The sequence below is a fragment of the Eleginops maclovinus genome, chromosome 9, assembly GCF_036324505.1.
Source record: "Eleginops maclovinus isolate JMC-PN-2008 ecotype Puerto Natales chromosome 9, JC_Emac_rtc_rv5, whole genome shotgun sequence".
Classification (NCBI taxonomy): domain Eukaryota; kingdom Metazoa; phylum Chordata; class Actinopteri; order Perciformes; family Eleginopidae; genus Eleginops; species Eleginops maclovinus.
This window is the reverse complement of record NC_086357.1, coordinates 17764893-17792790: the sequence shown is the minus strand read 5'-3', so window position 1 is coordinate 17792790 and position 27898 is coordinate 17764893. Positions and strand designations below refer to the sequence as shown.

Below are 27898 nucleotides of genomic sequence, written 5' to 3'. Positions count from 1 at the left end.
CTTTAAACTATTATCATGCTGAATTTTGTTTGGAATGACCTGCATGCATAATTACTCGTTGCAAGTTATAAATGTAAAGAAATGTGCCTGCGTTTAACGCAAATGGCTTCTCTCCAGTTCAATATTTCGCATGCAATGATTGCATTAGCATGATATTGTCAGATGTGCATTGGTCACAAAAAGAGTTTTAGAAAACCTGAGCAAAAAAGGAATCTCTCATTCCTCCCGTTCCTTCTTTCCCTGGTATTTTTGTTTTATTTATTTGTTTATTGGGGTTGTGGTATTTTCAGGGTGCTATGGACCTGCGAGCCTACAAGTGTCTGACCCGGCTGTGCTGCCCGAGCAAGATGACACCCAAGGCTCGCTACATGCATCTGGCCCAGGAGCTCAGGGTGGACCCTGACTGGCCTCCAAAGCCAACTACAACCACTGAAGCCAAGTCCCTCCCGGAAAATGGCTCCACCTATCAAATCATGAAAAACTCCTAGCACCCCCCACAGTTTCTACTATATACAGTACATGACCTACAGGAAAAGTGTATGCATATTAGGCGCGTTCAGTGAATGCACCTTTTAACTTATTAAAATGAAACCGTCACAGTAAGGTTGCTTGTTGTTCCGGTTCACAGCGACTTGAGTCTCATGCTGTAGTTCAGGAGACATTGCTGCAAAACCTTAGGATCGCACATGACTACAAAACAAAGTGTCACTTCTCTCAACGCCCTTGCTCTCGCCGGTTAAACCACTTGCACTCTCTCAGGTCTCTCTTGCTTGTTATTTAAACATCAGTAATATTAATGTGCTTCTCTTTCCTTATTGCAATGTCTGAGCAGCATACAGCCGAGGCTGGGTCTAATATAGCTTTGGCCTTTTCAAATCGACTTCCAAGTCCAGTCCAGAGCTAGCGTCTGAAAGGGCATCTTCAAAACCTTTGGGAACTATCATAAAAAAACAAGTAGAAGTATATTATATTTATCAACAGGTGCTAAGTTGTACTTTGGCCCTCTAAAGTGAGACCTACTCTTACGTAAACAGCGGTTACATTATTGATTATTTTTAAGTCTACTCTGCACGTTTTAATTCACAGCAGCCATGACCTCACTTTGTAGGATGCCCACACAGTTACCTGTTTCACAAGGTTAACCTGTTGCGGGTAGAACAGCCTCCAATTGCTACTATGTAGTGGTGTTTTACAGCTAGCCTATATCATTTGTATTTAGACATTTTAATGAGCTGGCATTACCACCTGGTATGCACTTATTAGAGGGCAATGAACCATAACCAAAAGGAAAGCTTTAATGCTTACCATGAACCCCCAGGGATGCATGAAATCATTAACTTGAGACAAGAAATCACAAAGTCAATTCTCACTGTGAGTTGTAGCAGATTTAAATCAGCTTCGTTCAAGTTTTTGATCAATTGCACACCTCAGGCATATTCCTATTTAAAGACAAACGCAAAGAATATGTTGATTGTCTGTCAATGGTAAAGGTCTAAAAAGTATAGACAATTATATGGGGATTATATTTTAGATTTGGAAACTGCACAAGAGGTCTGAAAATGTTTTATTTTTTCAGGGCTGACCAGAGACATTACATTTGTGTATATTTAGTCATCATCCATAATGTTGCATGTCCAGAAAATGTTGCTGTTGTACCCGGCCACCTTTATTTTAAACCCTCATGACATGTAGAACTTGTTAAGGGTTTAAAGTAAGGAACCATTAGGGAAAGTGTGATTTTAAAATGGCAAGCCTTTTTCACAAACTACAGCACATTATACATCAGATTGATGATTGCAACTAGAAAGGTATGAACCTCAGAAAACAATCTAAGGTTGTATTTTCCTCATAATTCACCCAGAAGTTTCATAAACTGTTAAGACATTTCAGCCTGTAGGATTTTCATTGCTTTGGCAGTTTCTCAGTTCACGTTAAGGAGCTTTGATAAAAATATGTATTATGTCGAACAGTAGAAATTGCATAAAACACCCGACTGTAACAAATGAATACATTTCATTTGCGCTTTTCAATGCATGTAAGTGCACCAACGGTTATTGTTCCTGAATCTAATAACTGAATTCTCCACAACCTCAACTGTTCTTTTCTAACAAAGCATGCTAGCATATTAAATGTTATCGTGTTATACTTGCATATTGTGTAGGCATACCATTCTCAAAGGTATATTTTTCTGCCGTTCTCCTTAGGCCACACATTTGCCCCAGTAGTGGTATAAATGTGGCATCAGCCAACCCTTCTGTGTTTTACTCTCGAGCCACTAGCACGGTTCAACACTTAATTTTGTATCTATGAACTATGTTCTGTCATCAGACTGAGACTGAAAACACAACAAAACTCGCATAATGCCAGCTTCCTATCGATCGAGTTTAAGACTTGATGGTTGCAATACTACAAATATTACTGCAGACACAGCATTACTGTAAACAAATAAGGAGTATTAACATTAACATCTGTGTATCAAATGAATCTGCACATGAACAGCATGAATTTGGTTGGTTATCATGAATAGTGCACATGCATGAGACCATAAAAATCTGAGCAACCTACATCTACAAAACCAATGACCCAGATTGGCTCAGAAAGCCAGCAGTGCGACTTGCATTTATTTTCTATAAAAATTACATTTCTTCCTATGGAAGACTGATTTAAAAGTGTGGTTGTAATTTAGGGCAAGGCATTTTCATCTTCTCAGTTTGCAGCACATTCAAACATCCATGCAACAACAAAAGAAGTTAATGGTGGATGCTGTATTCAACCATATACACATTAATTCATGTATTACACATTGGCTACCTGCAGAGTTAAGGGCTATTTTTTTATGTTCACTGATTTAACTTTGATCTTGAATGGGATACTCGCAAAAATCTAGTTGAGTAACAAACACTCACTCCTTGTGCATCCTGAAGGTGGCTATATCAGTGGGTTGCTTCTTCTTCAATGTGAACCTGACTACATTTATTTGAAGATTACAATAATCGCACACTAATTTAAAACTATTTACATCGTCGGAACTGTAAGCATTTTGCTGCTTTATTCAGCAATAAAACTGGTAGCATTGGAAATGACTATACTTTAATTAGTTGAATAATAGCTGACCACAGCTACTTGGAGGAGAAACAAAACCTTTAGGGCAACCTTTAAAGCCACAAGAGAAAGTGTTTGATTCTCAAAAAGCAGGTTTAGGGTGGAGTATCACTTTGAAGCGAAGACGGATCAACAGATTTCCTCAATATCCCAAATAACAAGTCTGCGCAGTTCCTAAAAGCCATTGTCTATGGAGATGCTTGTAATACTACAAATGCACATGAAAGTTGGGATCCATAATTTTTTACGACAAGCTCAAATGTGTGCTTTTAATTTTCACAGATATATTGTTTAATGATGAAAGAGTATTTTGTTATAGGATTTAGTGGGTACATTGTCAGTGTGAGGGGGAGTATATACCTGTATATATAGTACTGTAGGTGAAACTGGTAAAAATGCATCAAAGGCTCAAATGGACATTCTTGTGCCAATTTGCAGAAAGACTGATATGTTGTCAACAACGTGTGTTGCTATGCCTCTGGATAATCAGTGGTTTTCTCTGTTTTATATTTCCGTTCAGGGTTTTATTTAATTTTTTCTTGGATACCTACTGAGGCTAAAACTGAATGTTGTATAAAACAAACAAAATGTATTGTATTGCGATACGATGGTTATTGATTATTTTTCCAAAGACTTTTCATTATATTTGTATTGCTTATTTAAAAAGAAAAAGAAGAAAGTATAGATTGTGTTCACTCCTGTCAAAACTGATTTGTTTGAGCAGAAAAGTTGACTTAAAAAGGTGATAATAATAATAATGATAATAATAATAATAGAGATGTTGGATTCTATCTGTATATATGAGATGCTCATTTCTAGTGTGCGCTTACAAGTACAACATATTTAGTTATATAAATGTTTGGTTTTGGATTATCAAAGGGCTGGTGTGTTTTTCTACTATTTTGGTACTGTGTTAAATCAGTTGTCTGTCTACTTATGATTTGTACTGTCTTTGATTTGTTTTAGTTTTAAATTTTGCTTTGGAGTTGTATTAGCTTTATTCTTTTTTTGGGCATGAATTCTGGGCATTTATTTCACAATTTGAATCATTTAATGTGAAGTATGATAGGGGAACTTAAGTCTTGGTTAAAATAGAAAGCAGCACACGTCTACTTTAGAGTTTAACGCTTAAAGAAAGAGTCCTTTGTAGAAACATTTATCTCTGCAGATTCTTTAAAGAACATTTACTTTTTCCCTTCCTTCTGTTTTCTCTAGTTGCTTTGTATACATTTAAGGACCTGACACAAGAAGGGAATTAAACTGTTGTGGTGTATTTCGTGCTCATCAGCAAATTAGAACACCTGACAATCTTGTTAGTTTACTGTTTGATCATCCAATGAACGTATTTCTTTCCTTATTTTTTAAAGATCATTTTCATCCATGTAACATTAAAATGTAATTGGCAAACAGAATGTGCATTGTTGCTCTATATCAGCTGTCTATTGTAGAAGTTACTATATTGCTGCTAGGGCCTAAGTGATTGAGCTGAGTCATACCTGTGCACCTTCATACAGAAAATGTAACAATTTTGTGAGGTGCAAAGTGTAAATACTAGTACTGCTTGTGATCTACGCTACAGTTTTGCCTTTTATTCTTATACAGCAATGGCTTCTATGCTGAAACCTCTATGCTCTTCTAAAGGTACAACATATACCGAATGTTGACACTTGGACTCCTATTCGCATCATGTATTTTAAACAAACCATCAAATGGCATTTAGATTGAGTCAGCCACAGAGTATACTGTATGAAGACTCATGTGGATGTTTCCTCAGGGAAATGTGTCTATTTCCAATTATAAAGAAAATAATAAAAGTTGAAACCCAAACTGAATAAAAAAATACTGCAAACTTTTATTGAGGTCCATCTCTATGTCCGCTCTTTCAGTACAGTTTATCTAATGTGCATTCAATTTCCATTTTCCGCACCTCAACACGAGGCTCATCTGGGGTAAATGTTTTTTTTAATTATTATTATTGCCGAGATATGTACATTTTTTTGACCATTTTGTACTTAATAATTTATTTTTTATTTATTTTAATTTTTTTCTCCCCGAAGATTGTATTTCAGATTGATCTTGACTTCTTTCTTTTCAATAAATGTTCTCAAAACGGACTTCTGCCTGTGTACGAGTAATTTGTGTCTTGTGTACATTAATGAGATACCATTATACTGCAGGAGCTACAGCAAAGTATATATTTATAAGTGGTGAATGCAACTAATTACATTTACTCAAGTAGGCTACTTTACAGACAATTGTACACTTTTGGGATTCATGTTCAATATTCTAATATTTTCATTTTCTGCTACTTTTACTCACCACCTTTCAAAATTTAAATAAACAACCCTGTTTATGACTTGCACTTAAGTATTTTTTGAGGCTTTTATTTGGGTCCTTTAATTGCGTGTAGTACCTGGTAATGTGATGTAGTTACAAGATATGTTTTGCTAAATTTACCAGTAAACAACTAGGTGGCTAATAATGGATAATTGGATGCTGGGAATCATAGGTTATGCAGGCGTTTTTCTCCGAATTCAGGCAATCTGGAGTCTTAGAAATGTTACGGGCCCATCTTTATGCATCCATTCTTAAATAGAGGACATTCGAGAATTTAGCCCCAGAAATTGCGATATTCACAGATTAGATTTTGCTTTTATTCCTTACTTGTGTTTGCATTCATTTTTAAGTACAGAGACATGTAGTTTGCATTAAATCCTTAAATCTGAGACATGCAACATCTTGCCTATGCCACAAGTACCAATCAAAGACGTTTTAAAATCACATATTTTACATCATCATCATTCAAATTTGCATATGTCTTTAAATTGACATTTAATCCACAACTAGTCAAAACTGCACCTGTTTATTCAAATGACATTTTATCTGAATGTTATCTGTATTTCCCATGCAAATGCAAAATGGTGTGTATTTTGGACCCCCATATTTGTATTTATGTGGGTGACAGTAAGCCATGATTACCCTAATGTTGGCAACAATTTAGCAAGCATTACCGAACACTCATGAACATAGGAACTCTTTCACTGATACGTTTTCTGTCAGTACTGACTTGAATGTAGCACCGTGTACAGGAAGTGGACTGTCAGTCTTGCTGTGTCCTTGTTAGCTAAAGAGCTAACTGGCTTCCATATCAGGCAAGCAAATGTGTACCATTTGGAAAGATGAATGAAAGCGTGCTTAAAGAGTGATTTTGAGACAGATTTGTGTTTACCCGCTGTTGATAACAGCACCATGCTACGTGTCGGGGATAAAGCTGCCTGGTAAGTTCACATTTAATAAAGGTAAAAGCTAAGCTAAGTGTGTTAGCTGTGTAGAAGGAAAGCACACACAGCTGCTAGCTGGTCATTTTGACAGCTGAGAGGACAGCGAAGCTAGCTACCTGCTTTGTGTACATACATGTCGTCTCGCTAACTACATACTAATTAACTTATTCATAGGAACATCTGTCACTATTATTAATAAGCTACATATGCCGCTAGTGTGGATTTTACGCTGCTTAATGTTTGCAAGTTAACGAAGCTAGCTAACCCGGTGTTAGGGTGGTGTGGTTTATCCTTCTGAGTCTACACATATATGGATTTAAAGACTGTGAGTGACATGCGTTTATAACGGGTTGCTGAGCTAAGATTATGTTGGTATTATACCTACAACTAAATGGATTTTGCAGGGTGTTATTGAATGTCTATTGCTGACATTAAACGTTGTTACTTGGGGTCATCCCTGTGTTCTCACGTCATATGTTATTAACTAACATTGTAAGAACTAGTTCGCAGTTCAAATAACAGATGGAGATGGACGTGTCAAAGATAATTTACAATTTTAAAGATGAATTCAGCCATGATAGTCTGTCTTGCCTGCACGTTAGAGGGCGTATTTTAGGATTTAAGGAGTCTAACATCAGTAGGCCTTTAGGTGCAGGTGGATGATTTTAAGATATTGACCCAGGGAAACTTACATTGCACATGGAATACAAAACCCTTTTACATGTGTCGTGATAGATAGATATTGAGCAGGGCCACATAGCACCCTGGGAACAAAGATAAGCTCCCTGTTATCAACATTCACTTAACTCTGCACTACATGGCACTTACCAGTTGCTACTCTCTGTCACAGTATTCCATAGGCTGGTTAAATTCACTACTTTAAGACTGATGATGGGATTCAGAATGGAAATTAAGAACTTTTAGTGTATAGTGTTATATTTTCCTAATCTTACCACTGCTACATCTACTGTTACTACGTTGTTTCATAACGTACTACTGATAACAGTATCTTGTTCCAAAATATCACAATTTTCTTTTGTAAAATATTCTCTTGGAACTAGAATGTGATTTGCAAGTATAACTTGGGATGTCATTTTTTTGTTTATATTTTTGTCTTCTCAGCATGGCCTGCAGGAACCTGGTCTCCACCAACATGGGGGTGAGATTTCGAGTACCGCTGCAGAAGCTGCACCCTCTGTCCCGTGCCATCCACCACCGCTACTCTGGAAACGGCAATCCCCAGCGGCCCCCTCATCGCACAGCAGCGCGCTATTTTACCTCCCTGTCACGGTTGCCCATGCGGCCTCCCAAGCCTCCCCCAGGGTCTGGGGGCCGTGGCCACCAGCAGAAGCGCAACTTCTGGGTGGCCAGTCTCGCTGCCCGACTACTGAAGCTCCGATACATTCTGCTCGGGTCGGCAGTGGGAGGAGGTTACACTGCTAAAAAGGTCAGTATCGAGTGTTTCTACCTAAAATGTTCTTTATCATGAACTAGTTTTTAGTTCTCAGTCATTGCATCTTTGCATAAGAGATTTGTCAACTTGTGTGCGAAGTGAAAAACAGACAGCCTTCACTAGCTGTAATTGCAGTATGAAACCATACAGGAAAACAATTCATTCATGAAAATAACATAAGCTTGTCATTTGATCTCCAGACTTATGAGGAGTGGAAGGACAGTCTTCCTGATTTTAGTGAATACAACTGGGTCATTCCCGATTTTGTCTGGGAACTGAGTGAACAAATTGATCTTGGTAAGTGTTGTTAGTTTTATCGTCCTATCCAAAAACATGTGTTGAATAGCCATATATTGTTTTCATTGTAAAGAATCCCTCATTGTAGTTGCAAAAACAGAGACCATTTTTGTTACATTATAAATACAACCTAACTGCTCCATAATGTATCATGAGATAAGACTGCCAAACTCTAAAGTCTTTTTTCACCTGCCATATTTTTTCTCTTATCCACAGATAAACTGGCCAAAGCTCTACCAGAGATTGAGGAAATAGCCAAACTTCTACCTGACCTCGACAAGATAGGCGAGAACTTCACTTTCCTCAAAAGCCTCTTGTCCTCAGGTGAGTAAATAAAAATATGTCTTCATGAAGTTATTTCATCATGATGATGAATCATGTTTTTCGACAACATCAAAGTATATCAGAGAGGTTTCAAAGGAAAACAACTGTAATTGTACCTAAGCTTAATTCTGTCTTACATTTGCATTGGTCTGTACTTTTATTTATATATATATATATATAATAGTACATTTTGGTGCCTTATGCTTTGATAAAATTGTGGTGTATGGGTTTTCACCTACCTCAAAGTGGCCTTAGCAGATTGAGATAATAGAGTTATAAACAATATGTGGACTTATCCCGCTTTATCCACTAATTTACTGCTTTTTCTGCGATAGTCTATCTCCCTATGGTTGTGGTTGCTTAAATAATCTGACAAAGAAGCCTCCTACACCAACTAACCTATAACCAATGGGTTTTGTAGACAATCATAAAAAATATTGTAGTGTTGCTTATAGTAATTGATTCTAATGGGACGTGGTGCACATGGCTGGGCAGTCCTGTGTAGTGTGCTTTCTATTGCAGTGCTGGTTCTGATTTAATTTGCTCTTGCCTCACAATGACACGCATATCCAAACTAAATAGAAGAATCTTTCAGAATGAAATGATCCACTCATGACCATGTCAGTTGAAAAAAAACCTTGAGATTTCTTGGCAATTTGGCCATTTTCTTTTTTGTTTTATTGTTAAGAGTTTAAAAAAATACATCATATATCCAAGACTGCTATTAGTTATTCTAATTTAAAACCAGACTTAAATGAAGTTTTTTGTGAATTCAGCCAAAAGGATTTATTCCATAAGGTATGGTTAAAGAAGTGGTCATAATGAAACATAGACAAAGACATTTTATTCTTCCTATAGACCACTAGCGAGTAAAGGTAACCTCTCTTTTGAGGCCAGACCCAGTTTGGTTTGTGCTTACTAATGTTTCATTCAGTGACTGCTTCACTCAGCAGCTTGATTTGAATACACATCATTTAGCCGTGTCCCTGCTTTGACCACCATCCTTCTGCTTCTGTCTTTTATGATTTTTATCTTGTGTTGTTCTTCCTTTCTCCTCCTCCCCATCCCTCCTGTCCTCCTCCACATTCTTTACAGGTGTGAGTTTGGGTAGTGAAGTCAAAGGAGCTTCTGGTCTGCATCTGTTGTTAGGTGTGTAAACCCAGCTCTCTGTAGCTCTGCTCCTCCTTTCTCTCTCTCGCTGTTTGATCACCACCTTGCCACAAAATTGGCTTGGTTGTGAGTTCCTGCTTGCCATGGTTCGGCTGTAAAGGCGGTAGCAGAGCTTCATCCAGGATGCTGGCTTCCAGGTCGCAGACCAGTGCTGCTGTCAACAATGACAGTGTTCATGGTTTACACAGGTTCTGTATTCAGTGAAATGTATCACCTGTCACTAGGATGGTGAAAAAATATTCTTATTAATGCAGACAACCAATTTAACACTGTGGCTCAAATCTGTTTACTGAATCAGTGTCAGTCACTCTTTATGTGTCTCTCCTTTCTGAACTCTTTCAAAATCCTTAGAGAACTTATCAGTTTATATTCCCGTCGTCATACATAAGCACAAGTGCAGTCACTTTAACGTGTTAAATAGTGGCAATGACATGCCATAATAGTAAATGTTTCTTCCTGTTCTGAAAAGCACTTAAATGCAGATCCAGTGTGTTTGCATTTAGTTTGTCCCCCTCTTCCCTTCTGACTCTTTAACCCGACTGTCCTTGGCTGTACTTTGTCCTACTTTTGTGGTTTTTGCCTCCTTTGACTTCCACCCTCTCTCCCCTGGCCTGTATGGGCTGCTCTCTTTAACAACACTCGCATTAACTATTCTACTGTTCTTTGGGGTGAGCTCGCTCTGCTTTCAGTTATTTCTACTCAAATGTTTGGAAAATGCACGCAAAATACATTTTACATAGAACATCAGATGATGTCAAGATATTGACACATGCTTATTATCTTAAATCATTTTGGAAAATATAATAATCATAATAAAACCCATAAGTGTGTTACTGTCATGTACAGTTGTATATAGAAGGACCATGTCTGTCAAATTTTGACAGACACCGTGTCAGATGGGACAATGCCTTTGCTGTGAGTCATAAAATCAGCAAAGGAGTTCCTGGCTCACACCCTTTTTCCAGCTTAAGGGAAATACCTTTTCTATGACCGATTTAATGTTTTGATATATATTAAGTATACTTAATGTTACTTTTGAGTCACAGCCTCTGTAAACACGTGCCTCATTTATTTTGCTGAGTTTGCGTTTTGCATGGCAATAACGGCATGCTGTTCACATCATAAAAATATAAGTTTTAAACAAAGTTGATATACGAAATACAAAATGTCCAACCGTAAACCTAAATTTAACCAGCTATAACTAGTACTGTAAACCTTTGAAGGAGAAGAGTCCCTTGAAGAACACCAAGCACACAAAGTCTTCTGTAGACAGCTTTTCTGCTTACTTAATACATTACTAGCCATGATTTCTTCACATAATCCACACAAATACTTCAATAATAACAAAATATATATTATCAACTGATCAACAGGTCATTGTCTTTGTGCTTTGAGTTGTTATTTATGTACATTATATATTTTTGTTAGATAAATGTTTAAATCAGTGCAATATTTTCCAAGCATTTGAAATGTAATCACGCTGGTTTTTATTTCTCTACATATAACGCATGCTTTAAACAATAGCTTTCTGGCATCTTTTAGCTATGGGGATACTTTTCTCTTGTTTATATTCAACACCGTATAGTCAAATGTTCATTTTCACAAGTAACCTGTTTCTGTGATGTTGTTTCTCTTTAGAAACGACTGGCGATCCTCCACTAAAGGCCACAGACTCTTCTGCTGCAGCCTCGCAAGATGGCAGCGACAAGCAATATAAAAAGGCAAGTTTCTTAAACCTGTGGACACTTAGCTTTGCCCTCTGTACTCTGCCACTGCTCCGTTTCAATAAGCTCCTCTCTGGACCTAGCTAATCTTCACTTCAGAGGCAAGAGAGCTAGTGGTGAATCAAAATCGTGTCAAAGAATCGTTGATAAATCATAGAATTCAGGGCCCTGAGGCACCACTGATGTGTCACTACTCATGGCTTCACATAAGTTGCTCTTAAACACAGTCATAATTAGATTTATGTATGCGATCACAGAGAACTGTTAATACAAGTGGCATATACAATACAATACAGCTTTACAACCTCCAGACCAAAGTGCTGTACAGTCAAATAAACAAACATTCAAACATCCCACAGCTCTGCTCACACACCATAAAACAAGTACAAGTAAAAAGAATAGACAATTTAAAAGCAATAAAAGCAACAATCTACAAGATGTCAAAATGCTAAGGAGAAGAGATGGGTTTTAAGAAGTGATTTAAAAGCAGACAGTGTGGAGGCATATCTTTTTGGGATGTTGGGAAATGTTACCCTTTTGAGTGCGTTTTGATTCAATCAGTTCCTGAATGTGAATAGTGAGTTTCACATGCTGGCAGGATTCATTATTATTAAGATAATGTGAACATCTTATGGTCATCCTTCTGTAGACGCTTGGAGTAAATGCGCTTTAATATTTATCATTGCTACCGAAAAGCCTTTATCACTTGCCATGCATCGTGACTGTTCCAGAAATGACATTCATGGAGAGCATTCATTTTTCTAGCTTTATGTTTTGCAGCACATTGACAGAACTCGTATGCACATTTGTTTTCATCGCTGTTATCCTCTCTGTCTCTCGCTCATCTTGTGTTTTGTTCTTTTCCAATTAGTGACCCGTTTCAGTGTCCCTCTGTTTTGTTGTTGTGTTTTCATGTGTCATTTTGTCACTGTATGGATAAAGTTTTAACAATGAAAACAAGATGGTTTGACAACAAATATTATGAGGAACTGCGATACAAAAAAAGTATTTCCTTTCCTTCTTCCTGCTTTCCATCTGTAATCACAGTCTCCAACATGAGCACACATGAAACACAAGAAGTTAATGTTTGTATTCAAATTACATTGATAAAATATGCTCTCTGCCTTTCACAGAGCAGACAGAATCACAGGCCACACTAAGTTAAATTATGATGTCATGTTGGGGACTCATGTAGATTTCACCTGCTATACTGTACGCTTTGTGCTTTGCCTTGATCGCTGTTTTCCAGCGCCGGCTTTGCTTATTTTAATCATCATGTTCAGCATCATCAGGACGATGATGTTCAGAACCACCTAACATCACTGTGTTGTAGCACACGCAAACATTGTTGTCTGAACTTTACAATGAAACCTGAATTTCCAATCTCTTACTCCATAATCCTGAGTTTAAGTACGAACGTAGCGTTGTGTGGTTAAAAGTTTAAAACACATCAGTCCACAGGGGTGCTTGATGGCGAGGGGAAGAGTCACTGTTGTTGCCGCTTGCTGAGAAGTGCAGGTCGTAGTACAAGTCCCCTCCTCCGCCTTCAGTCTGGCATCTCCCCTTATTGTTTGAGAGAGAATGACTTTGTTCGGTAGCAGTGATGATGGTTGCAAGATTAAAAAAGCCAAAGCTTGATTCTGTTAAATTTGAGCCTCGACTGAGCCATCATTCTCCAGGTTTCCTTTGTTGTAGCCCAGTGATGCGATGCAGCATTAGCCCGTATGGCTGAGCCCAGCAGCTGGTTGTTGTGTTTGTTGCTGCTCCTACATGTCTCTCATTATGACGTACCCCAGCAGGGTCTGCTGGGCGAGCTCATTCTAATTCAGCAGCAGATCCAGCGGCACGAGGAGGAGGTCCGGCGGGCCGCAGCAGCCAATATTGCGCGCCCCCCACCGCCACAGCCTGCTCCCAGTCCGCCTCCGAACCCCAGCCCCCCTCAACAGAAGCGCAAGGTGAAGGTCCCACTCCACTTAGATCTGCCCTCTCCCACCAAACTCTCCTAAAGGCCACAGCTGCAGAGAAGAATCAGAAATACAATTCAATGATACTGTATTTACATTCTGGGATCATTTTTATCAACCAGCCACATAGACAAGTAATTGAGTAATTTAACATGAGTCTGAAAATAAGTATTTATCATCCTCTGTGGTAAAGGTTTAACCCATTTTTGCCCTCAATTGGAAGTTTGACTTTCTGTTAGAAAAAAGATGCTTGTCTTAATCTGAAGACGTTTACAAATCTGTTAGCCTTTCCGATCTTTTTATATAGCCTTCGGAACCATGGCCATTATTAAGTGTAATATTTAACGTGAACTCATTTCAAAGCTGTACTGTAAGTTCCCAAAGTATGTTTGTACCATATTTCAGAACAAATCTTGTGTCCTATCCTCCTAAATTTAGTGTTTGGGCACAAATGGGTTCACGTCTGTTGCACCTTCATCACCGATTGTGTGAGTGGATGTGCTCACAAGAGTGCTCTGTTGCACGTTGTGTTGTCACATTGCACTGACATACATACAAATTCTTCTGCAAGAGGAGAAATTAAGCTACTGCAGGTTGGAAAACACAAGAGTTTCAGCTTATGTTAATTTGCTCTGACAATTATATTAATTGACTAAACCTCTTTCATACAATAATTGAAAATCCAAATTCTAGCATCAGTGCTGTTACTCTCTAACACACAGGGCATGGTAGACACAACAACATGAACAGCTGCAAAAGAATTCATTAACATGAATGCATTCCAGTGCTGTGGCCATGCAATAAACACATCGACGTCAACATGTTAGGGTGGAATCCACCACCATAAATCACAAGTCTCTGACTCGATGTATTTAGTGCATTGTTAGTGCATTGGATTGCATTATATACAGGTGATCGTGTCTAGCCCTGTTCTTAAAGCAATGACCTTAATGTTTATAATATATTTGATCATTTTTTATATTTGTAGTACAGGCAAATTGGCCTTTCAATACTACAGTCTGTCCCCTACAACACCCAACAGTAGCCCCCATGTATCACCCCATAGTGTGTCAGGCTAAGCGTCGGTTGTGGAGAAGGCATGCATGGTCCTCCATAGCTTGGTTCCAACAGCCCAGGGACGTAGCTCAGTCTCACTCTCATGCAAATGGCCGGATAATCATCAGCAGCACTCCATTAATGTACGGACACACTGCATGGAGTGGAGTGGAGACCAGCTGCATGGTGTGAGCTGCATTTATCGAAGATATCAGATATGTGTGATATCATTAGAGAGTTGACTAACAAGGTAGATGCATCAAGCTTATGAGCAGTTTGTTTTAATGACTAAATAAGTGTCTTAATTATGATATTTCAGAACAATTTAATACTGCTGTTAAATATTGCTCGAAAGAAAATGATCTTTTGTTTTATAAAGTACAAATAGTTCAGAGAAGTTTTGTTTGTTTTTCAAAATTCCCCTTTTTTCTGCTGCCAGTCCCATTTGTTCATGTTTGCTGTGTCTCCTGCTTTCTGTCCTGTCTCTCATTCTAACAATCTGTTTGAAGTATAACAAATACACAATCAAATGAGGTTTGCCTATTCACGAAAAATCAATGTGTAATGACAAAATGATTTTGATATTTAAATCAGCTGTTTTCCAGGGCTCTCTCTGATGATTTGTGCCTGCTTGGTTATAACAGCTTGTTGATCGCACAAAAGGAATACCAGAATGAATAGTGTTTGCCTGAAATCTACATTTTTGTTCCTTCCTTTATGCAATAATTTGACTGTTAACTCTGGTTCTTTCTGTAAAACAGTGTGCACATAATGAACCTTCGTGGTGCTGGTGGGATTTCATGCTTGCTCAGTGAGAGCACGGGGGGCCCTTATTTTCAAAACAAAAAGAAAATTCACTCAATTTGTTGCTGTTCTTTTTTTCTATCTTTTCTACTTTAACCTTTAGCCATCAGACAAAGAAAAGTTTGATCAACTTCAAGAAGAACTGCTCCGAACACAGGTACAGTAGATTCTGTAACTTTGATCGAATCTAACAGGAACAGAGGAATGTTTCCAATTGTTGGAATCGTGAAATTGACAAAACATGGCCAAAAAGTCAAAAAATGAAGTTGCTTTTGAAATAGACATGCCCTTTTACATTGTAAGTGTACCTGATTGTGGTTGTTTACGGTTTATCCCGTAGCTAAAATATCAACGCATGCTGGAGAGACTGGAGAAGGAGAATAAAGAGTTAAGGAAGGTGGTGCTGCAAAAAGATGATAAGGGGATCCACCAAAGGAAAGTGAAGGTGGGTTGCACATATGAACATTAAAGTGTCCCTGTTAGGCTTGGAATTGTTTTGGATTACGTTATTAAACTTGTACTTAAATGATTAAGATTGTTCTGGTCTATTATACTGCTGTTTCCTGTCCCTTATTTTGCTTTAGATATTTCTTGACATCATTGTCACTCTGGATAAAAGTACTTACACTGTTAATGTACAAATCCATAACATTTGTTGCTATTGTCTCCCCTCATGTAGAAATCTCTTATTGACTTGTATTCTGAAGTCCTGGACATCTTGTCAGACTACGATGCCAACTACAACACTCAGGACCATCTGCCCCGGGTAAGGAGCAGTGAAATGTACTTCTACTGCTCATAGGAAATGTACTTTTTTATCAAAGCCAAGTCCCCTGTCCTTTGTCTGCCTACTATTTCCAAACCTCATCCATTTCCTCCTCTTGTGTTTCAGGTGGTTGTGGTCGGGGATCAGAGTGCTGGAAAGACTAGCGTGCTGGAGATGATCGCTCAGGCCAGGATCTTTCCCCGCGGCTCAGGAGAGATGATGACGCGCTCTCCCGTCAAGGTATAGAGAAATAAACTGGCTGATGTTTGTGTAATATTTACTCTTAAGTTAATAAGAGTTATAGGATTCAACAACCATTTTGGGGCAGAATCGAGGTATTTTGTTAAAAGAAAATGTTCAGTTTGGATGGATTTTGGTAATACTTCTAAATACTTTTTATTACAGGTAACACTCAGCGAAGGCCCCCACCACGTGGCCATGTTTAAGGACAGTGGCCGAGAGTTTGATCTTACTAAGGAGGAAGACGTAAGTCATTAATTCCATCTAACTTTTATTCATTTTAGCTCCTTCTTACTCATTTTAACTCATTTACATCTGGTGTCTCTTTCTCTTTTCTTGCAGCTGGCTGCTCTGAGGCACGAGATTGAGCTGAGGATGAGGAAGAGTGTGAAGGCAGGACAGACTGTCAGCTGTGAGGTGAGATATAATACATCCATTAGGATGGAAAACAAAGCTGGTACGTTCTGATTTGAGTCTTTTATATTTCATTGAAATTCATTTATTTATTTTGCATGGCAGACAATATCCTTGAGTGTCAAAGGCCCCGGCATCCAGAGGATGGTGCTTGTTGACTTACCAGGAGTCATCAGCGTGAGTATACATTATTACTTTAATAAGGATGGGAATGTTTACGAATTTGTCTACTTTCAGTGTGTTTTTAAACATCATTTCTATATGTTCTTGTATCATCAAAGCCAGTAGACCGAACTTGTCTTTATAAATACGGTGATAGAATACAGTGTTTAAATGTTCTAATTTTTGTTTCTCAGACTGTGACTGCAGGCATGGCATCAGATACTAAGGACACTATCTTCAGCATCAGCAGGGCCTACATGCAGAACCCCAATGCGATCATCCTCTGTATTCAGGGTGAGCCATCACTATACTATTCAGTTACTGCAATCAGGGCTTGGAGCCAAAGAGGCTTAAGAGCTATGTCATGTTGGGCGAATAAGAGTATTATTTATAATATGACAGCTCGCACTGATTACACACAGTTACGCTCCTTTGGCTTCGAGAAACTGCGTAGATCACCATTATATCTCCTGTGCTCTCCTTGTCTCGCTCCAGATGGCAGTGTGGATGCAGAGAGGAGCATTGTAACAGACCTGGTTAGCCAGATGGACCCCCAGGGGAAGAGGACCATATTTGTGCTGACCAAGGTGGACTTGGCTGAGAAGAACCTGGCCAGCCCGAACAGAGTAAGATGGATTAACTATCCAAAAAAAACAAAGCAGCAGCAATGTTTCTTTTAAATCTAAAGGATATATCTGCAGCTTGTGCCTTGTCACTTATAAATGCTACTTGCAATGTTTACCTGCTTTCTTTTCCACAGTTCAGTCACTACGTAGAGGTCATAGAAATCAATCATAATTTGTATTATCCATAGTTGAATAGCATCAAGGTTGCAGAAATAGTGAGTAGAGCAGCTGCTTCAAAACAGTTGCAATCTGATTATAAAGTGTCTGCTATATGCAGCTGCTCCACAAGAGGGAGCTCAGCACCTCTATTCTAACGGGAGGGTCCCTCAATGAGCTGATTTTACAGAAACTGAGTAGACTTTGAATTTAAGTCCTCTGTTTACATTTCTACTTTTGACTATTTTCAGATCCAGCAAATAGTGGAAGGGAAGCTGTTTCCAATGAAGGCCCTGGGCTACTTTGCAGTGGTGACAGGAAAAGGTACCATCTTCTACTGAGTTATCCATCATGCTACATTTAATAACTCAATATTTCATCAGGATTTTCAGGTCATGGTGACGTCTAAACTTGGTTTTATTTTAAACACCGACTGTGATTATCATGGAGCGAGGTGGAGGTTGATTTGTTTTACAGCATATTGTAGGACATTTGACCCACTTTAACCTGAATTATGTAGCACTCGTACTGTAATAACATATTTTTACATGTATGAGAACCCACATTATCTGAATTGTCATTTACCTTCTTCCTGTGTGCAGGGAGCAGCGGTGAAAGCATCGACTCCATCAAAGATTACGAGGAAGACTTCTTCCAGAACTCCAGATTACTAAAGTAAGTCTCATGTGATCCACCAAACATCAGTGCTTCATCTGAGGAATTCATTTAAAGCTGATGATTAATATATTTATGCAACTAGGGACGGCATGCTGAAGGCCCACCAGGTGACCACGAAGAACTTGAGTCTGGCCGTCTCTGACTGCTTCTGGAAGATGGTCAGAGAGTCTGTGGAGCAGCAGGCGGACGTCTTCAAAGGTAGGACTGCACTTGCAGGACTAGCCTTTCTCCCTGGGAGGGTTAACTGATTCATACTGTATTCCTTTTTTTTGTGTTATTGAGTGGATGTTGATATCAATGTATTTTACAGTCCCTGGCATGTTTAAACGTGTGAATGGACAGAATTTGATCCTCATTAACTGGACATGGAACAGGTGCTACTTCTCCTCTCCTCTCCTCTTCTCTTAGCGCCTCGTATTGACCTTACTCTGCCCGCCCTGCCACACGTTCCCACTCTTTCAGTCCTGACTTCCAACTGCAATTAGTCTAGACAATCTCGAACCCATTGCTAAACGCACAGGAGATTTATGGCGGTGAGACTGCAGTTCCCATAGGCCCATTGTGTGGCGTATCGATCTATAGCCCATCAAATCACAAACAGCCGGCCTCTGTCCTCCATGCTTGGCGTCACTGTGGCCCCTCCAACCAGCAATTAGGCTAATCTCCACTGTGCATAGGGAGCGGTGGAGAGGGACAGCAGTCCTGGTGTATGTGTGTCTCTGTGTGCATGCATAAAAAGAGAACTAACACTCTGACTTTTGATAAAGAGTGTGTGATTAAACCCATCCCCTCTCCTCCTGAGGGACCAGTTAAGACAGTGAGTGTGCAAATTCATCACCCACTTCTCTTAAAGGATAGGCACTATTTGCAGGCTGAAAGCTGCCTTTATATCATACCTAGACAAAACAAAAGAATCCCTGTATGGTCATTGCCTTTTGACTATAGAGAATGACCTTTTGATGAAGCAGAACATCAGATGGGAAAAAACAATATAAATGTGCAGGATAGAAGTTTTCTTCCAGACATTTAAGTTCAATGTCTCTCCCAACCCCAGCATCCCGCTTCAACCTGGAGACAGAATGGAAGAACAACTACCCTCGCCTGAGAGAGCTGGACAGGGTGAGGGACACGAACAGCAACATTAACAACAACAATTGGTGGCGCTCTTTGGAAGAAACGAAAGATATAACACAAAACAATATATTATAAAACGACTGTTGCACGCTGTTCAAGCTTTTCAAGATCTGACACTTAGAATGAAATTCTTTTTTTTTGCAGAATGAACTATTCGAAAAGGCCAAAAATGAAATTTTGGATGAAGTCATTAGTTTGAGTCAAGTGACCCCACAGCACTGGTAAGTAATTAATAAGCTAATATCTAATGAAACTTATGCTCCCTATTTTTTTTAATGTTTTATCTACTCTATGTAGGATATTTATCTTAATGAGCTGCACCCTAATAAGGACTGAATTGTGTGGAACCCGGACATTGATGAAAGTCTATAAGATCATGCATTTGCACTCCTCCAGGACTCAGCCAGACATGAGTGCAGAGCTATTTTTCTGGGGTCATTTATCTTTGCATGAATATATAGTTATACCTCACCCCGATGAGGAAAACCTTGCTAAATGAGATGTATGCAAGGTGTTGTGACCTTCCCCAGTGTGTGTGCCATCAGTTTCCCAGATCAATACTCTGATGAATGGCCCACGGACGGGAACAGGAGTGGCCCTGTTAACCAGCCAGCAGCCAGCCTACACTATTGGAGATAACGCTTATTGACACTGAGGAAAGCTAGCCTGAACAAAAGGGGAGCCCTAATGAAATATGACCGTCGCTTATGATAAATGAGAGAGGCACAGCCATGGTCTGCTCTCAGGAGGACTTTAGTTAGGGTTTTGTTCCATTGTCGCGGACCCCTGGAGAGGAAGAGCGAGAGTGTGGAGGCTGTTAGCCGCTAACAGGGTCAGACTGGAGCTGTATTGGAATCTACAGTCAAGTGTAATTGCAGCAGCACTGACTTCACAAGTGAAAGCAGCGACCCCTCTTCACTCATTGTTTCTTACCCAACCGGGTCACTCTACTGAACAGGACACCTGGAAGCAATTTTGTTACAGACACACCTGCTTGTTAGATTCTTCTCAAATCTAAATCTGAAAAGAATCATGATTCTACGGTATGGTTGTGGCACCTTAAGCATGTCACCAGAAGGCAGAACACGGAGAACCAGAGTCAGAATAGCTAGAGATGCCAATGAAGAGATATCTGGTTCCCTCCAGTTGCTCAAAATGTGCACTTCTCTCCCAGGGAGGCCATCTTGCAGAAGAAGCTGTGGGAACGTGTCTCCACTCATGTGATTGAGAACATCTACCTGCCTGCAGCCCAAACGATGGACTCAGGTACCTTTAACACCACCGTCGACATCAAGCTCAAGCAGTGGACCGACAAGCAGCTTCCATACAAAGCACTGGAGGTAACGTCTTCAGTCTGATCCTTCGGCATTTTACTGATCATAATATTGTAATATAAGCATTGAAATGTACCTATGAATATTGGTTCCATCTACTAACCACAGAGATCAGAAATGTAAGAAATATTCAACCAGGCAATGGCTTTCTGGTAATATGAGCCTTCTCTTTCCCCTCTATACTTGGACTTCCGTTAGGTTGCCTGGGAGACCCTGCAGGAAGAGTTTGCCCGCTTTATGGCTGAATACAAAGGCAAAGACCAAGACGACATCTTTGACAAGTTGAAGGAAGCTGTGAAAGACGAGAGCATCAAGAGGCACAAGTGGAATGAGAGGGCCATGGACAGCCTGGTAAACACACCGTTATCCACTCAGAGCGCACGCAGGTCGATCTTACACTTCCTAAAGCAGACACAATTTCATCCTCATGCTCAATAAAATGAAGAAATAGATCGTGCAAAAAGGATGCCAATACCCAATTTGCACATCTGGTATAGGACATAATAATACCTGTGTTCATTTAGTTTATGTGTAATATGACTACATATTCTCATCTACAAAACAATATATATGCTTTAGATGGAAAGACATTCTGAAATGTATTTTAAAAAATGTAAACTTTACCAAAATCTCTTTTTATTTTCATGGACAAAAAAAGATGAGACTAAATATGATAGTGTTTTTTTCAATGCAGCACATTTGTGTTATGTTAGGAGTACTAACCTAATTTAATTAAAGTTAACAAAATCAAAGGCTTAGGATATCAAATGAAGTGACTTTTGGGCTAAATGACATTTATTGAAATCTACAAAGTAATCTGATGAATTAAGACTAAAATTTCAACAGTTTTGAATGACTAAAGCTGCACCAAAAGAGTGACGGTGTCTTTGACTAAGGTGATACTAAAATCACCAAACGAAATACGATAAAAGACTAATTAAGACATTTGACATTGGACTAAGACACCATAAAACAAAACACACTTAATATGCATCAGTAATTACTTTGAAGCTCAACATGTGTTTTCCTTTTGTATGTGTGTCAGAGGGTGATCCAGCACAATGCCCTCGAAGACCGCTCCATCACAGACAAGCCCCAGTGGGATGCAGCCATCCAGTTCATGGAGGAAACCCTGCAGTCACGCCTCAAAGACAGTACGTTAGCCATGAGGACTTCATACAGTGTCACTTAGCCAACATCTGACTCCCATCATTGTCTTAAACAACTCATAACCTGCCTTATGTTGTTTTGAAGATCAGTTGACTAAGTATAACACAGTTTCACATCAGTGAGTGGAACTGCTGAAGTAGCAGCCACGTTCAGCGCCTTCTCCGCCTGGCTGGCCCTTTTTTATACATTTTCCTCCCAAATACAATACAAGGTTAGCGTTCAAACAGTCATGCCAGATCCATTTATATTACAGCACAAATTCTTACGCTTGTTGTGAAACATTGTATTAAAGAATTAAACAAGTAGCCGACACACATTAGGAAGAGTACAGCTTGTGAGAAGTGTTCATGCTTATGTGATATCTTGTCTAGTCTGCTCTACTCTCTCACAGTTAGAGCTTTGCTTCTGTGGTGCCACATATACTCATGACAGACGATCCCATGGTTGTTTGAAATACTGTGGGTAGAAAGGGGCTGCTAGGGTAAGGAGCATAATCAAAACATACATGATATCTCTTTTAATATGTCTTTTCTTTCTCTTTTCTTCCCCTCTCTTCTTGTAGCTGATTCAGTAATCAGAGATATGGTGGGTCCAGGCTGGAGGCAGAGATGGTTGAACTGGACGAATCGCACTCCAGATCAGGTCAGAGTCCGAGGGGTCTCCCCAAATTCCTGGTTAACTAATTTTAAGAGGCACCACAAAAACCTTAAATTGGAAAGATTCTGAAGCATTTGTAAAATTGGTATAATAGTAGTTAAATTCAAGTATTCCTTTTTCGTGAGCTGTTCCTTATTTACACACAGTACAGGAAATAATCATCAATATCTTAAAACCCATTCACCATCTCAAGGACGGCGCTCACTTCCTTTTTCGTTCAACTTCGCAGCACATTCGTAATGAAACGAAAAACGAGCTGGAGCGCCTGCTGAAGCTGCACGATGAACACACAGCGTATTTGGCCAACGACGAGGTCACCACAGTGAGGAAGAACCTGGAGGCACGATCTGTTGAAGTCGACCCTGTGCTGGTGAGATCAAAACGTTTAAATAAGATAGTGGGCGAATATGTTAATGTTGAGCTGGTTAGCAGAAATATTAAGGCTTGTTGTTATTCCTCCGTTTATTGGGGTTTGTTTGCGACTTTGTCTTTGCTAATTTCCACACAGGTTGATATCTTTCTAGCTGTAGCATGAATAGTGTTGTGCCCCTTTTAATTAGCATCCATTAACTGCTTAATTACTGATCTTCTGACCTGTTCAGATCAAAGACACGTGGCATCAGCTGTATCGCCGACACTTCCTGCAGAAGGCGCTGTCTCACTGTAACCTCTGCAAGAGAGGGTTCTACTACTACCAGAGACACTTTGTTGACTCTGAGGTAAGGAAAGAGTTTAACTTAGCCTTTTTTTTCCTACTGACCCTCAGATATATTTAATGTCAATGTGTAAAAAAGCTTAACTCTGTGCCTGCATGTTTATTTTCCCCAGTTGGAGTGCAATGATGTGGTTCTGTTCTGGAGGATCCAGAGAATGCTGGTCATCACAGGCAACACTCTCCGACAGCAGCTCACCAACACTGAGGGTAACGATTGGGAATTGAAAATAAGATATCCATAATTTAAAGCGGAAAATCTGTATTATTTTGGATAAACTGTGGGTAATCTTCATGTAGTTGACTTTGGCTACCAGTACTTTTCTCCTGAGCAGTTCCAAAATGCTTTCAAGTCATTGCTACATTTCTTGATGTTTTTCAGTAAAATACATATCATTTTAACTGATTCAAATATGGTCTTACAGCTAGCCTGATCTTTGTGATATATTGTAGGATCTAGGACCCAGGATCCATAACAATTCTCTGATAACCATTCCATAAAAATAAAAAACTAAAGTTGGAATAGACAATTCATCTCGCAACCATTTTAACGATCGTAAAATGTTTTGATTGTATAACTCAACAATAGTTTGAAAAATTGGATGCATGGTTGATGCTCATTGATTAAATATTGATGTGTGTGTGTGTGTGTGTGTGTGTGTGTGTGTGTGTGTGTGTGTGTGTGTGTGTGTGTGTGTGTGTGTGTGTGTCCTTCTCAGTGCGTCGATTGGAGAAAAATGTGAAGGAAGTTCTGGATGACTTTGGAGAAGACCAGGAGAGGAAGACACACCTCATCACCGGCCGCAGAGTCCAGCTGGCCGAGGATCTCAGTAAGACACATATGATTGTTAAATAATAACAAAAGCGTACAGTTGAGTAAGGAGGCTGTTTATCACTTTTAGTTGGTTCTCTTGGTTATTGAAGGGATCATAACAGTGACCCACACTACTAGACCCCAGTGCATCGGAAATGCTTGACTACCTCAACTTGTGGGTGGTTTAGTAAAAATAGCTCTGTACTCCTGTTTGGTTGAATCCTAAAGAGGTCAGTAGGTGGCAGTAGTGCTAAAGGTAATGCATTTTCCAGTCTGATGTAGCTGTATTTGATCAGTTAAAGCAGCTAACTGATACAGGGCAGGCAAGTTAAAATAGCTTGAACTGACTATTTACCTTTTTAAGCTTCTTTTTAGGGTGGATTTACAGTTGCCCTTCTCTCAGACACTTGGGAAAACCGTATGATAAAAGCAGTAATGCTGCCGCTTTGTGAACGGGGTTGGGTAAACTGGTCGACACTGGTTTCATTAAGGCGAAGGAGCGGTGTAACAATGTTGACCTTTATTTATCTTTCTCCTGCTATATTAAAGCCTAACCCCAACATGTTTATCCCTATATGCTTATCCTTGAGATGCGTCTTTGTGATGAAATCATTTTTACACGAAAATATATGATCTCACTTAATATTTTGAGCCCTAAATTGGGGTGTGTGAGTGAGGAGGAGTGTGTCAGCCTCAACGGTAGCAGCAGTGTGCTGGCTGTCGGCCTGTCAGGTTGAGCCATCGGCTGCTCTGTTAACACAACCCTGCTGATTAAAAGCAGCACAAGTGCCCACATGCCTAAGAGCAAGCCCAGACCTGCTCTCTGTCTCTGAGTTGTCCATCAAACTTCCTTTCTGAAACGCATACACAATGCAGATGTGAATATAATTATACTTTCTTGATTTTGCAAGACAAAAATCTCTGATCCTTTTGAAAATCAGATACCCAACTTTAAATGAGTGACAGTTATTTTTCAAATAAGGGCCTGCTGGCTCCCCCTTATTTGTTGTTGTTTTGGCAACATGAATTAGGTTTGTTTTATTAAACTTCTTAGAAAGCACTTTTGTTGAAAATGAATCGTAATTTGGAAAATACTCGTCTTTTCAAATGTCATGGAGCAGACCCAGGCACACAATACTGCAGATGCATGCATGCATGCTCATGAGTCAGACCTCCACTCTGCCGTTAATGTTAACCAGAGACGGATGGAGAAGAGTTTTCTTTTTGTTGGCATCAGTAACTACCCCTTTGGTTGTTGACTATTAGTCATGTCTTGTGCTGTGCAGCCAGCTCACAAACAGACCTGTGGCTGGTGTTTCTGTGGATCTGGAAATCTTGATTTATCCACAGGGGGTTGATTGAGGCCCACTGCTGGTTTGCACCCCCTTATAGCAGTGGTTGGGAGTGCTACCCATGGTCATTTCTTGCCTTATCTTCCCAGTTGGTGCATGATTCCAGACAAAACTCTCTGTGGAGAGGCTGTTGAACCAGATATTTCATCTTCTTCTTACCCCTGACCATGATCTTTGGTAAACTTGTGTTTCTAGCGACTGTAAATGTGCAGAAGTGTGGCTCATTTACATTGAAAAGAATGTATTTAGGTATGCAATGAATGTAGCGTTGGTACAATTGTGAGGCGCTGTACAATAGCTGCCCACTGCTCCTAATACTGGGACGGGTTAAAAGCAGAGACCAACTGTCACAGTGTGCTGTGTGCATGTATGTGTGACAATTAAAGAGGGTGAAATCCTCAGCATCTAATCTAATCTATACTGTGTGCATTAACTATTTCCACACTGTTGGTAGGTTTTTTGGAAGAACATTTCCTGGTGGTAGGCCCTCTGTTAATTTTTTACCCGTCTGCTTGCTAAGGGCTTGTGTTAACAGTACAATGGGGGGTTGAGTCATCTTTCGTATTTTTCAGAAAAACTTTTGCTTGCTAAGCAAACTCTGTATTTACAAAGGAGCATGCAAGTCTTTCAGCCTTTCCTGAACTTTCTGTATGACACACACACACTTGAATTATAATAGTTCCTGTTACCACAAAGGCATACACACTGGCAAGCAATATTTACACACACCTACCGGAATGTTGCACACAACACTACTCCGTCACTTACACCAACAAAGGGTGGTATTGTAAGATTAAATGACTGCATGAGCAAAATGTTATGGAATAAAGAATATAGAAAAGTCTTAAATACACTAATAAGGGTTCACTAAAAATATGATTTATGAATATGTATTGTTTTTTATATTATTTAGGTGCAAATCCGTCAACCTCAATTGCACACAAAAAGGATTTTACAGAAAAACAGATTTTTACCAGTAGTGTTTGATCACCTTTCCTGAACGTAATCTTATTTGTGTTAATTCATCTTATGTAAAAGATTGTGAGTGCCTTGAAATAAAGATGCAGATTAATGCTGTTTTAAAAAATATATATATATTACGCATGATTCTAGAAAAAATAAACTCTGGTCTGTTTTGGACTCGGCTAGAATTACTGTGTCTTTTTACAGACAAAAATTACTAACCTATGAAAGTTTCCTTTAACCAAATCTTTAAGACGTTTCATTAGATATGTCAATCAGCAAAAGTCACTTGATTTTAATGTTACATTTTATTTCAAATGACATAGTAAGTGCTTAAAACATTTTTAAATGACGGTTCTTGCTTCTTCCATGTATCCTGACCTTATGACTATATCAGTGATATTACTGATCCTGTGGATGAAGTGGCAGACATTAGTTCAAGGTGTTCTGCCCTCTGGCTTTAAAAACCTCATTGTGCTGTTTGCTGCTGTCAGATATTCTTGGCTTCTCTATAAAGAGTCTACTTGAAGTGTTTGAGGCCCCAGTAACACCAATCAAACATTAACCCTTTAAGAGTGCTCTACATTTATCTAAACTTTAACACGTGCACACAATGCCTTTTGTTTCCTGTCGCTACGAGGACTTACTGCTGATAGGGGACTAATGTTATAAAAACACACACAAATGAATGACAATGGTTGGTCAATCTGTGTTCGGTTTGGTTGACCAAGATTCAGTTATCACCTTGAGAAAACACACACACACACACACCTTCATTGACTTTTCCCTACATTATTACCAGTAAAAACACAAGTGTTTCCTGATCATGTAGGAACAGGATACAAACCGTATTGTTTGATCAAGTAGACAAGCATTCCCAGACGCACGCACGCACGCGCGCATTTCCCCAACCATACCTATACACATGCATCAAACTACATGGAGAGAAACAAGAAAAAGAGATTCAAACACACATTTTTGGGACTGTATTCATTTCTGCTGCAGTGGAGTCATGTTTTCTGTGACACCCACCTATGGCAGAGGGGACAACACACACACACAAATAATCTGTCCAGTCCACACACTTCTAGAAATGCCAAGACCTGCCTGGCCTTGCAAACACAAGCCAATCCCAAAACATTTGTGATATAGGCTGCAATAATTCATTTAAAGCTGGTTTGACCCAATTTTGGCAGTGGACAATTCCCTCTAAAGCGCTGATGTACTGTCTCATGTTATTTGTTTGACCAATTCCATTGTTTATGCAGCAGAAAGAGCCTTTTGGGTTCTGCATCTGCATCCTGTCATGGCCGTTTAGAAATATTCCTGTTCCTCTACAATGGTTGCGTGATTTAAAACTCTAAGGAACTGAAATCAGAGCTTAAGAAAATATGTAATATGTAAAGTGTAGCAATGGTAAAACTAACCTAATGATTCTAGGCGCCCTGGTGCTCTAGGGGTTTAAGGCGCTGAACCACAACCTTCCTGGATCGCCCTGGGCTCGGGACATTTGTTGCATGTTTTTCCATCTGTCTCCCTCCCCTC

At 39.4% G+C, this 27898-nt stretch overlaps 2 protein-coding genes across 8 annotated transcripts in view; both read left to right on the top strand.

Annotated features, from left to right (window-relative positions):
- atp13a3 (ATPase 13A3) overlaps positions 1-5216 on the top strand; it is a 29778-nt gene extending 24562 nt beyond the window's left edge. For both annotated transcript variants that reach the window (XM_063890913.1, XM_063890912.1), the window contains one exon: positions 291-5216. In XM_063890913.1, the coding sequence (XP_063746983.1) occupies positions 291-488 (198 nt within the window). In that variant the 3' untranslated portion in view covers positions 489-5216. The remainder of the gene's footprint in view (positions 1-290) is intronic.
- Positions 5217-6177: 961 nt separating this feature from the next.
- Positions 6178-27898, top strand: part of opa1 (OPA1 mitochondrial dynamin like GTPase) — a 35823-nt gene continuing 14102 nt past the window's right edge. Inside the window, exons 1-29 of one of the 6 annotated variants that reach the window (XM_063891532.1) lie at positions 6178-6380; positions 7506-7830; positions 8037-8133; positions 8350-8457; positions 9553-9606; positions 11266-11348; positions 13151-13306; positions 15279-15332; positions 15516-15620; positions 15855-15941; positions 16068-16181; positions 16347-16427; positions 16524-16598; positions 16701-16772; positions 16952-17051; positions 17253-17383; positions 17791-17863; positions 18142-18214; positions 18300-18415; positions 19272-19336; positions 19496-19572; positions 20526-20691; positions 20884-21036; positions 21731-21839; positions 22418-22497; positions 22742-22882; positions 23115-23231; positions 23341-23434; positions 23944-24054. In XM_063891532.1, coding sequence (XP_063747602.1) covers positions 6286-6380; positions 7506-7830; positions 8037-8133; positions 8350-8457; positions 9553-9606; positions 11266-11348; positions 13151-13306; positions 15279-15332; positions 15516-15620; positions 15855-15941; positions 16068-16181; positions 16347-16427; positions 16524-16598; positions 16701-16772; positions 16952-17051; positions 17253-17383; positions 17791-17863; positions 18142-18214; positions 18300-18415; positions 19272-19336; positions 19496-19572; positions 20526-20691; positions 20884-21036; positions 21731-21839; positions 22418-22497; positions 22742-22882; positions 23115-23231; positions 23341-23434; positions 23944-24054 — 3112 coding nt within the window. In that variant the 5' untranslated portion in view covers positions 6178-6285. The remainder of the gene's footprint in view (positions 6381-7505; positions 7831-8036; positions 8134-8349; positions 8458-9552; positions 9607-11265; positions 11349-13150; positions 13307-15278; positions 15333-15515; positions 15621-15854; positions 15942-16067; positions 16182-16346; positions 16428-16523; positions 16599-16700; positions 16773-16951; positions 17052-17252; positions 17384-17790; positions 17864-18141; positions 18215-18299; positions 18416-19271; positions 19337-19495; positions 19573-20525; positions 20692-20883; positions 21037-21730; positions 21840-22417; positions 22498-22741; positions 22883-23114; positions 23232-23340; positions 23435-23943; positions 24055-27898) is intronic. The other 5 variants (XM_063891533.1, XM_063891534.1, XM_063891535.1 and 2 more) reach the window with 5 other exon arrangements.